The 12890-nt window shown below is 38.7% G+C and overlaps 1 protein-coding gene across 4 annotated transcripts in view; it reads right to left on the minus strand.

Annotated features, from left to right (window-relative positions):
- The window catches only part of MSH3 (mutS homolog 3), a 227530-nt gene that overhangs the window by 69535 nt on the left and 145105 nt on the right, over nucleotides 1–12890 (minus strand). The window contains exon 20 of one of the 4 annotated variants that reach the window (XM_030927021.1): nucleotides 2332–2400. The exons of the other annotated variants lie outside the window; for them this stretch is intronic. Within the exon in view, the coding sequence (XP_030782881.1) occupies nucleotides 2368–2400 (33 nt within the window). The 3' untranslated portion in view covers nucleotides 2332–2367. The remainder of the gene's footprint in view (nucleotides 1–2331; nucleotides 2401–12890) is intronic. 4 annotated transcript variants of the gene reach the window in all.

A 12890-nucleotide genomic window follows, 5' to 3' on the forward strand; every position in this document is an offset into this window, starting at 1 on the left:
GGCCGGATGCGGTGGCTCACGCCTGTAATCCCAGCACTTTGGGAGGCCGAGGCGGGTGGATCATGAGGTCAGGAGATCGAGACCATCCGGGCTAACACAGTGAAACCCCGTCTCTACTAAAAATACAAGAATTAGCTGGGCGCGGTGGCAGGCGACTGTAGACCCAGCTACTCGGGAGGCTGAGGCAGGAGAATGGCATGAATCCAGGAGGCAAAGCTTGCAGTGAGCTGAGATCGCACCACTGCACTCCAGCCTGGGCGACAGAGCAAGACTCCATCTCAAAAAAAAAAAAAAAAAAAAAAAAAAAAAAAAAAAAGAAAGAAAGAAAGAAAAAAAATGGGCAGGAAAGGAAAATAAAAATAAGAGGTATAAGGATTAGAAAGCAAATAATAAAACTCATTATTCCTATATGTCATGATTGTGCTCCCAGAAAATCCAAGGAAATCTTTAAAAACTGAACTTTAGATACAAATTCAGTATTCAAAAATCAACTTTTCCCCTATATTTTAGCAACAAATACAGGTTGAATATCACTTATCCAAAACACGTGGGGACAGAAGTGTTTCCAATTTCAATTTTTTGGATCTTGAAATATCTGCATTTTAAATAAAATCTAAAATGCTCTGAAATCCAAAGCTTTTTGAGCAACAATATGATGCTCAAAGGAAATGCTCATTGGAGCATTTCAGATTTTAGATTTTCAGATTAGGAATGCTCAACCTGTAATTCAAAATAAAACATTTTTAATGATACAATTTACCATAGTATCAAACAAAATCAAACACCTAAGAATAAATCTAACAAAATGAGCAAGACTCTACACAGAAAACTACACAACACTATCGAAAGAAAGTAAAGAAGACCTAATTAAGTGAAGGAATATACCATGTTCATGAACTGGATGACTCAATATTATAATGTTATAGTAATTATAGTAGTGTGATTTGGCACAGTAATATACATATATAACCAGTGGAATGGAAAGCACAGAAACAGACTGACATGTATACACTTCCTTGATTTATGACAAAGGTGACACTGCAACACAGTAGACAAAGGACAGTCTTTTCAACACAGTATGCTGGGAAGATATGGAGAGCAATTTGGAAATGTCTAGTAAAGTTAAAGATCGTGTATACTGGTCTAGATGACCCAGCAATTCCTCTTTTAAATATCTATCCAAGAAACATACAAGTGCTCAAAAAGGCATGTATAAAACTGTGCACTGTAGTACTGTTTGTATGTATTCATAACTGACAAAAATAGAGATAATCTAATTGTCTACCATTAGGAAAATAAATAGATCTACTTGTACAATTATTAAAACAATTATTTACAATGCAGAATACTAAGGCTCAGTGAGACATTAATGTATATTTTTTAAAATACACAAAAGATTATATGCTGCTAGTTTATACATATATATACAACATACATACATATACATGTCAAACAAAAGAATAAAAACCATGCATAAGGATAACAAATAACATCAGGATAATGGTTACCATGTAGGTTAAGAGGTGAAGATGGAGAAAAAGGAATAGCAGTTAATTATGTATGACCTTAGCTGTATCTGTAATTTTTTATTTACTTAAAAAAACTCCTAAATATTACAAAACATCAATCTCTATGACATTTGTGTGATGGGTAAATGGGTTAGGGGTGTCTGTTATACTGTTTTCTATACTTTTTCATTGGCTGAAATCATTCAAAATCAAACAAATTTTCTTAGTTATTTCATGGATCACCATCACGAACAATTCAATAACTCCTTATAAACATATTTATGTAATTTACGAATAATTCACATAACTTCCAAATGACATTTTGTTACTTGGACTTCAGAATACTACATACAAATAAAGCAAGAGAGAAAAGTACAAAATGGAAAGTGAAAGAATGCAATGCCAGAGAGAAAGTAACGTAAGAATGTAACGCCAGAGAGAATACCATACAGAAGGGTTACGTATGTCATGCCAAGACTCCCTGAACTGTGACAGCATTGTTAAAGGAGCTTTCTCAAACAGGATTACCAAATTCAACAAGCACATGAGAGTGATCAATGGAAATGCAGAAATAGAAATGTTTCTAAATTGATAGTTTAGAAAAGATATGAGAAAAAAAGAAAAAATATACACTTTTTATTTTGTAGAAAACTTAAGCCTTCCAATACCTTGAAAGATAAGAGAATTTATACTTACTGCTCAATTTGGCTTTTTCATGCAATGAGAATCAGTAATTTGACAGTGTATTCTTTAAAAGTATTAATTTAGTCAACTAAAATAACTTAATAAATAAGATTTGTAGTGGTAAAGCATATTATAATACCTTTTAGAGTTAGAAGACTGAGGTTCCGTTTCTGGCTTAGCCATTGGTTAGATACATTTCATTTCTCATCTGTAAAATTTAATAATAGAAATCCTAGCCTTATGTGCATTTTGTAAAGTTTAAAACAATTAATATATATGAAATTCCTTTGAAACTATAAATGCTATAATCATTTTTATAAATCATAAATTCTTAAAAATAAAAGATGCCCAAAGTAGCCACATGAAGTCCCAATGCCCTATAAACGAATTAACTGAAACAGAAGAAATGAACTAAAACAAATGAAAATACATTTGGCTTGGGCCTAATGTAAAAGTCAGATGTGAAACTTATTTGAAGGCCTTGATGAGTAAAATAATGTGTGTGGCATTTACATGAATAGAAATGTTACTCTCTTCTGAATTTAAATTGTATGTACATTGGTGAAAAGATGTATTACCCAAAGTGAATAAGCAAGTCTGATACTTTCCAATATTTTCAAAAGGAATAACATTTTTATATTGAACTACACAGAAACTGCTGGCTTTTAAAACTATACAATCATGTATGTGTTCTTTGAGCATTTTATTTCTCCTGAATTTAATACAGAATGAAGTTTTTAGTTTATTTGAACTTTAGGATTTCAGAACTAATTGATATACAAAAATCAATTCGTTGTATATATAGAAAAAATATCATATAAAAATTTAGACTTCACAGTTCTAATATTTAAACAATGTTTATTTAGCTGGGAAACAGGTTTCTTCCTGACACCATCCACCAGTAAGTGGGGAGTGACTGAAAGAACAAAATGACCCTTAGACAACTTCTTCAACCAGGTCAAGGATAGCTACCAAAAACCTGCAGCAAACACAGGCCTAATGGAAATGGCAGAAACCTTTCCTTAGGTCAATCAAGACACGATATCCACATTTTCCTGGAGGTCACAGATAGAAAAACATGACAATAAAAAGAAATAAAAAGGCATTAGACAAAACAAAACTGTCATTGGCAGATCACATGGCTGCCCACAAGGAAAACCAATCTCTATACAAAGAATTATACATATATAATACAAAGTATTATAATTAATGACAGGATCTCTAGCAAAATGGCTAGATTTAAGATCAAGATGGAAGGCCGGGCGCGGTGGCTCAAGCCTGTAATCCCAGCACTTTGGGAGGCCGAGACGGGCGGATCACGAGGTCAGGAGATCGAGACCATCCTGGCTAACACTGTGAAGCCCCGTCTCTACCAAAAAATACAAAAAACTAGCCGGGCGAGGTAGTGGGCGCCTGTAGTCCCAGCTACTCCGGAGGCTGAGGCAGGAGAATGGCGTGAACCTGGGAGGCGGAGCTTGCAGTGAGCTGAGATCCGGCCACTGCACTCCAGCCCGGGTGACAGAGTGAGACTCCGTCTCAAAAAAAAAAATAAAATAAAATAAAAAATTTTAAAAAAAAGATCAAGATGGAAACTCAGTTGTGTTTTTGTATAAGAGCAGCAAATAGGCCGGGCGCGGTGGCTCAAGCCTGTAATCCCAGCACTTTGGGAGGCCGAGACGGGCGGATCACGAGGTCAGGAGTTCGAGACCATCCTGGCTAACACGGTGAAACCCCGTCTCTACTAAAAAACACAAAAAGCTAGCCGGGCGAGGTGGCTGGCGCCTGTAGTCCCAGCTACTCGGGAGGCTGAGGCAGGAGAATGGCGTGAACCCGGGAGGCGGAGCTTGCAGTGAGCTGAGATCCGGCCACTGCACTCCAGCCCGGGTGACAGAGTGAGACTCCGTCTCAAAAAAAAAAAAAAAAAAAAAAAAAAAAGAGCAGCAAATAGTTAGAAGACTATTGTAAAAAAGATATGATCTATATACTAACAAAAAGTACTTAGTAATTAATCTAATAAAAGATGTAAAAATCCTTTATAGAGAACACTTTAAAACTTTACTGAAAGGACTTAAAACCAAAATAAAAATACAGCAGGTCCTCAAATAATGTCATTTCATTCAATTTCATTTTATTACAAAATTAATAAAGAAAAATACATTCCCAGCCGGGGCACTGTCTTTGCATATTCTCCCTATGCCTGTGTGGATTTTCATCTGGGTATTCCAGTTTCCTCCCACATGCCAAAGATGTGCAAGTTAGGTTCATTGGTGTAATAGCCCCGGTCTGAGTGTGTGTGAGTGTGCCCTGTGATGGGATGGCATCCTGTCCAGGGCTGGTTCCTGCCTGGTGCCCTGCACTGCCAGGATAGGCTCTGGCTACCCATGACTCTGAAATGGAGTAAGTGGGTTGGAAAATGAATGAATACAAATGATTGTCAAGTAAAAATTCATAAAGTATGTGATAATCACACAAATGCATGACAATAAACTGATGTAACACAAAAGTGATAAGCAAGTCTGCCATATGTATTACTTGTTTTTGAGCTGCATGGTAGGAGGAGGTGCTTCTTACAATCTTCACTACACAAACATTTACTCCTTGATTTAACCCACCATCACTATGACCTCTGTTACTCCCTGATTTACCAAAAATTATGTATATAACAATGTTATTTGTTTTTATTAATATTTCTTAAACATATAGCTCATACTTATTTCAATGTTTAATATTAGAAGTGTGTTGGGTCTTTATTTAGAAGTTTGATGATGTTTTCTGTGGCCAGAAATATGACATAGTACGACAAATATGACAAATATGACATAATATGACAAAATATTAACTTTGTTTATATCCATTAGCCTATGGTAAAATTGGTTTCATTATACGTCATTTCACTTAAAGTTGCAGTTATTTTCTTTTTTTTTGAAATAGGGTCTTGCTCTGTCACCTGGGCAAGAGTGCAGTGGTGCAAACATGGCTCACTGTGCCTCAACCTTCTGTGCCTCAAGAGATCTTCCTGCCGCAGCCTCCCAAGTATTTGGGACCACAGGTGGGTGTCATCACATCTCGGTAATTCTTTTTTTTTTTTTTTTTTTTGAGATGGAGTCTCGCTCTGGCGCCCAGGCTGGAGTGCAGTGGCCGGATCTCAGCTCACTACAAGCTCCGCCTCCCGGGTTTAAGCCATTCTCCTGCCTCAGCCTCCCGAGTAGCTGGGGCTACAGGCACCCGCCACCTCGCCCGGCTAGCTTTTTGTATTTTTTAATAGAGACGGGGTTTCACCGTGTTAGCCAGGATGGTCTCGATCTCCTGACCTCGTGATCCGCCCGTCTCGGCCTCCCAAAGTGCTGGGATTACAGGCTTGAGCCACCGCACCCGGCCAACATCTCGGTAATTCTTTGGAGAGATGGGGTCTCCCCATCCCAGGCTGGTCCTGGGCTCAAGTGATCCTCTCACTTCAGCCCCCCAATGTTCTGGGATTACAGGTGTAAGAGTTCATACCCAGCCAGCAGTTTCCAAGAACCCACTGAGAATGTTAAGTGAGTACTCACTGTATCTACTGTTTTCATGGAGGGACATATTCATATGCTCACATATATATCACAAAGATGTCAACACCTCCCCAAATGGATCTATAGGGTCAATGCAATTCTAAAAAAATCTCAAAAATTTTCCCCCAATTAATTGAGTAAGTTGATTCTAAAATAAAGAGAGGAGCAAATGCTAAAGAGAAGTCAGAAAGTTTTATTAGAAAAATAGAGGGGGAGAACTTTCCCTACAGATGTAAAAAGTTATTATAATGCTATAGTAAATAAGTTTGTGTGATTCTGGCTTACAGACAAACACTGACCAGTGAAAAGTAAGAGTTCAAAACAGTCCCATAAAAATTTGGAAACTTAATATATGATAAATAATTCCATAAACTGATGGGAAAAGGATGATTTGAAAATTGGTACAAAACAATTGATTATCCATATAGAAAGATATTAGATTCCTAACATATATCATGCATAAAAATAAATTCTGGGTCAGGCACGGTGGCTCATGCCTGTAATCCCAGCACCTTGGGAGGCTGAGGTGGGTGGACCACCTGAGGTCAGGAGTTCAACAGAAGTCTACCAACATGGAGAAACCCCGCCTCTACCAAAAACACAAAATTAGCCGGGTGTGGTGGCACATGACTGTAATCCCAGCTACTCGGGAGGCTGAGGTAGGAGAATCACTTGAACCCAGGAGGCAGAGGTTGCGGTGAGCCAAGATCGCGCCACTGCATTCCAGCCTGGGCAACAAGAGCAAAACTCTGTCTTAATAAATAAATAAATTAATTAATTAATTAATTCTGAGTAGACTGATTAATGACTTAAATTTGAAAATTAAACTTTAAAATGTTGATAAAAAATTATAGGAGAAAATGTTTAAGACCTCAGGGATTGAAAGAATTCCTTATTTAAGGCACAACACCATTCACCCATAAAAGGAAGGACTGATACATTCAACTTCATTAAAGTTAAGGTTTTTGTTGTCATCAAAAGGTATCATACTGAGGCCGGGCAGTGGCCCACGCCTGTAATCCCAGTAGTTTGGGAGGCCAAGGAGGGCAGATCGCTTGAGGTCAGGAGTTTGAGACCAGCCAGGCCAACATGGTGAAACCCATTAGCTCGTGGTGGCGCACACCTGTAGTCCCAGCTCCTCAGAAGGCTGAGGCAGGAGAATCGCCTGAACCCCAGAGGCGAAGGCTGCAGTGAGCCAAGATCAAGCCACTGCACTCCAGCCTGGGCGACAGAGTAAGACTCCATCTCAAAAAAAGGGAGGGGAGCATCATATTGAAAGTGAAGACAAAAAATTACTCTAAGTAATCTCCTTAGACTTACATAGTTACATAAAATATTAGATTCTTCATCATTTAAAAGTTCTATGATACAAGTTCAATGTATTTAAAGTGTAGAATATCTCAAATTTTCTAATAAATAAATTATAATGTCTATTTCAGTATTTGTGTACATTAGAGGAAATTTAGATGCTTGAAAAGTCAAAAATAATATTAAGAAGACTTAAGTGTATGGAGCAGTTTTTTCCACCATCCCTTCTAAAATGGCTTGCCTGATCACTACGTTTGTTTCCCAACCCACATGGCAGTTTTAACGCTCTTGGCTGTTTTGCTCTGAAGTTAGGTACCAAGACTACAACTTTGAGAGCCAGACACTGCTGAAGCAGGCAAGAGAAATACCAACACACTCAGTGCTTTCCTTTGGCATCTACTGAAACACAAAATGTGATGAAAGTTGTTAGACTAGAACAAACTTCAAATAAAAACTTCACTTTCGGCCGGGCGCGGTGGCTCAAGCCTGTAATCCCAGCACTTTGGGAGGCCGAGACGGGTGGATCACGAGGTCAGGAGATCGAGACCATCCTGGCCTACACAGTGAAACCCCGTCTCTACTAAAAAATACAAAAAACTAGCCGGGCGAGATGGCGGGCGCCTGTAGTCCCAGCTACTCGGGAGGCTGAGGCAGGAGAATGGCGTAAACCCGGGAGGCGGAGCTTGCAGTGAGCCGAGATTGCGCCACTGCACTCCACCCTGGGCGACAGAGCGAGACTCCGTCTCAAAAAAAAAAAAAAAAAAAAAAAAAAAAAAAAAAAAAAAAAAAAAACTTCACTTTCTGGAGATCATGGGTGGATTCCTGTGGGTCTTGGAATCCACCCATGGATTACAAGATAAGTTGTAATCATTACAAGGTAAGTTATTCTATTCTGTCTTCACTCCTGTGACAGTGACCAAAAAGATACCTATTGTTGAAGGCTAACCAAGAACAGGGCTGCCTAATCATATACATATCATCAAGGTCACATTAATTACTTCCCTCCCAGAGTTTCATTCACTATTGCCAGGCATGGTGGTATAAACAATGATAGCCCTTCAGGCTGGATTTGCCACCTGCTGACTGTAGATCCGAGGACTTTGAGTGAACATAGGTGGTAGTCAGACAGTGGTCACTATGGGCCTTGGGTAAGACCCAGTGTTGTGCTGGCTTCAGGTCAGACCCAGTGCAGTCCCAGTGGCGGTGGTCACAGAGGTGCTTGTGTCACCCCTTCCTCAGCTCTAGGTGGCTCAGCAAAAACAGAGAGGCTCCATTTGTTTGGGGGAAAGTAAAGGAAGAGACAAGAGTCTTTGCCTAGGAATCCAGGGAATTTTCCAGAACAGTATGCAAGACCACCAAGGTGGTACCTCTAAGAGTCTACAAGAGCTATAGCATTACTGGGCTTAGGGTGCCCCCTAATGCAGACACAGCTGCAGTGACCACAGATTTAGATCAGAACACCCAAGTCCCTTTGAATACTTAGAAAGCCTTCCCAAGGACAAGTACAAACAAGCTAGACTGTGAAGGCTACAATAAATACCTAATTTTTCAATGCTCACCAGGTCAGACCTGAATCCAGTGCAACACTGGGTCTCACCCAAGGCCCATGGTGACCACTGTCTGACTACCATCTATGTTTGTTCAAAGTCCCAGGGCTCTACATAAACTAATGCAAAAAACTGAAGAGGACACACAAAAAGGGAAAGATATTCCACATGCATGGACTGGAAGAATAAATATTAAGTGTCCATACTACCTAAAGCAATCTACAGATTCAATGCAATCCTTATTAAAAGACCAATGACATTCTTCACAGAAATAGAAAAAATAATCCTAAAATTTATATGGAAACACAAAAGGATCTGAATAGCCAAAGCCATCTTAAGCAAAATAACAAAACTGGTGGAATCACATTATCTGACTTCAAGTTATACTACAGAGCTATAGTAAGCAAAATTGCATGGTACTGGCATAAAAACAGACACATAGACCAATGGAACAAAATAGAGAACCCAGAAAGAAATTCACACACCTACAGTGCACTCATTTTTGACAAAGGTGCCAAGAACATATGCTGGTGAAAAAACAGTCTCTTCAATACCCCCATATGCAGAAGAATGAAACTGGACTCCTACATCTCACCATGTAAAAAAATCAAATCAAAATGGATTAGAAACTTAAATCTAAAACCTGAAATTACGAAACAACTATAAGAAAACATTGGGGAAAATCTCCAGAACACTGGTCTGGGCAATAACTTCTTGAGGAATATCCCACAAACACAGGCAACCAAAGCAAAAATGGACAAATGGGATCACATCAAGTTATTAAATAAAAATCTGCACAGCTAAAGAAACAATCAACATAGTGAACAGACAACCCACAAAATGAGAGAAAATATTTGCAAACCATCCATCTGATAAAGGAAGGCTAACCAGACTATACAAGGAGCTCAAAGAACTCAACAGGAAAAAAACTAAAAAAAAATTTTAAAATGGGCAAAAGATCAAACGAAGACATACAAATAACAAACAGGCATATGAACAGGTGCAACATGATTGATCATCAGAGAAATGCAAATCGAAACCACCCATCTCACCCCAGTTAAATGACATATTCAAAAGATAGGTGATAACAAATGCTGATGAGAATGTGGAGAAAAGGTAACTCTTGTACACTATTGGTAGGAATGTAAGTTAGTACAACCATTACAGATAACAGTTAAAGGTCCTCAGAAAACTAAAAATAGAACTACCATATGATCCAGCAATTCCACTGCTAGGTATATATATGCCCAAAAGAAAGGAAATCAGTATATCGAAGAGATACCTGCATTGCCATGTTTATTGCAGCACTATTCACAATAGCCAAGATTTGGAAGTAAACTAAGTGTCCAACAACAGATGAATAGATAAAGAAAATGTGGTACATATACACAATGGAGTACTATTCAGCCATAAAAAAGAATAAGATCCTGTCATTTGCAACAACATGGATGGAACTGCAGGATATTATGTTAAGTGAAATAAGCCAGCCACGAATTAAAACAATCGAACTCATGGAGATAAAGAGTAGAAGGATGGTTACCAGAGCCTGGGAAGGGTGGTAGGTGGTGAAGAGGGTGAATAGTCCTTGGGTACAAATATATAGTTACATACAATGAGTAAGACCTAGTATTTGATAGGACAACATGGTTACTATAGTCAACAAAATTTATTGTACATTTAAAAATAACTAAAAGAGTATAACTGGACTGTCTGTAACATAAAGGATAAATGCCTGAGGTGATGGATATCCCAGTTGCCCTCATGTGAGGGTAACATTACACATTCTGTGTCTGTATCAAAACATCTCATGTTACCCATAAATATATACACCTACTATGGGCTCCCAATTTTTTTTTTTTTTTTTTTTTTTTAAGAATCAATTCCATGAGGTACCATGGCAGGATTATTCATGACAGCAAAGAGTAGGTAAAACAGTGAAACTTTTAAGGTAATTATGATATATCCATACTGTTGAAAACCACAAAGCCATTAAAAATTATCTGAAGACTTTTTAAGAATATAGGAAAATATTCATGTTATAATATTAACTAAAAAAGCAGGATATAAAAATTTTTTATATAAAAAATGGCTATTTTTAAAAAATATTGCAAAGAAAGACAAAGGAAACATTCCAAAATGTTAACAGTGGCTGTCTTTGGAATTAAGGAGCAATTTCCTCCCTTTCTTTGTATTTCGAAACTCAATCTAACACTTATTTGTAAATGGATTCTACAGCAATGAGAGTACTAACAACCATTTGTTCATTGAATGCATACTATGTCAAGTATTATACAAAAATTTTCACTGTGGTGTCAATTTCTATGAGAGCCTTGATAAGCAAGACAATGACAGAGTGTGAAAATAAAAGTATAAATATGAATAAAGAATTGGCTCACAAGTCAAGAAAGGTGGTTTCTAGTATGGAATTTGGGCAAGTCAATGCACCTCTCTAGGCTTCAGTTTCCTCCCCTCTAAAATCAGGGAGCTGAATTAAACGATCTCTTACTCTAAATTCAGGTACATTGCTTGAATATGTAGCCCTGGGTGGAATGAAAGAGCAGGAATTAAATTGGCACCAGAGCTCTGTCCCAGATTTGTTTGAAAGATGAGAAGTTGTGGAAATCGTTTGCATGAAGTACCTGGGAAAAGTGGTGCATGGTGAACCTGGTCAGACTTGGGGATACTGTTGTGGAGACAGATTTTTTTCCAGCCCCACTTCCTCACCCCAGGATTTGAGGATGTCAAAGAAGAACTAACTTCAAGGCTTTAGGAGCTAAATGTGTTCAATCCACTAAACTCAAATATTTGTAGGTGACAACATGGTGGCTTTCCTAGTAAGCCCTAAGAGACCGCCAGTGGGAGATAAAGTTGTACACCAGGCCCTCTAGTAAACACAAGCGGGAAAAAAGACACGAGACTGAAGAATCAGGAGGTCCTCTAGGTGCATAAAACCTCTGTGCCCACTGCCACTGCCCTGACAGGTGACTGCAGTGGCTCCTGCTGGGTCTTCCTGCTTCTCCTCTGCCCACAATCCACTCTCCATAGGGCAGCCAGAGTGACTGTCATAAAAAGTAAAACAGAACTTGTCTTTTGCTAAAAGCCCTCATCCAGATCCTCAGAGCACTTCTGAGTGTCTAAAGGTCATAGTCTAAAGGCCAGGTCTGCCTCTGACCTATTCTTCTACTACCCTCCACCGTGTTCACTTGGTGCTAGCCAGACTTGATTTCTGCTCTCCTTCCACCTGCCAGAATACAACATGCTCGTTCCTGCCTTAAGGCCTTTCTACAGGTCTACACTCAAATATCAACTCCCAGGACACACCTTCGTTGGCCACCCAATCTACAGAAGCCCTTCTGCTCTGTCATTCTCTATCACATCAGCCCATTTTATTTTGTTTTAACCTTCTCTGAAACTACCTGAATTTTCTTGCTTATTATCAATCTCACTGCTAGAAAGTAAGTTCTCATGAGAGCAGGAACCGTGTCTTCTAGTTCATCCCCATTGCCTAGAACAAGGCTTGGCACAAAGAAGGCACCCAATAAATAGATCAAAGAGATGAATGTAACACAGGAAAGGCATTACAGCGGAGATTTCCACCATGTTTACATTTCAAAAACAATCATTTGCATTCTGTATAAAAATCTGTCAGGAACATATGACTCCCGTGTTTCCACGGTTCTCAAGATGACACAGTAAGTAAGGAAATGGTCAAGAAATTTCACTCATCTAATGTGTTAATCTCTCTTTTAGCAAGGATCGTGTGTATTTGAGGCAGCACACATCAAGGGTTCTCAGATATAAAAGACACATAAAATCTATCTGCAAGACCAGTGAGTACGAGTGAGTGTTCTAACCAAATAGCCAGAATCCGAAAGTTGGCAATAACCACCTCTCCACCTACTCTGGAGCCCACTGGGAATGACAGCAAACAAAAGCTGAAGTATCGCGCTGAAGGGACTATGTTTCTGGATAACAACTAGAGAGGACTGCCTTGGCGAACCTATGGAGAGACTAGAAGTACATTATTTTAAGTGCTCACTTTAGTATTGGCAATATCTGTCTGAATATCATCAATCAATAAGATCTTAGTATTGTTTATCCAGTATCTAAACAGTGAGTCTAAACTTGTGATAACTAAGCAACTTCCACATAGAATGTCAACTTCTGTGGGGGAAGAGAAGATCTAAAAATAAAAGGCAAACTTCAAGGTATCATAAGAAAATCACAGATACCAAGTGCCAGGCACTGTGCTAATGATTTTATATGTATCACCTCATTTAGTTCTTAAAACAGCA

The sequence above is a fragment of the Rhinopithecus roxellana genome, chromosome 3, assembly GCF_007565055.1.
Source record: "Rhinopithecus roxellana isolate Shanxi Qingling chromosome 3, ASM756505v1, whole genome shotgun sequence".
Lineage (NCBI taxonomy): Eukaryota > Metazoa > Chordata > Mammalia > Primates > Cercopithecidae > Rhinopithecus > Rhinopithecus roxellana.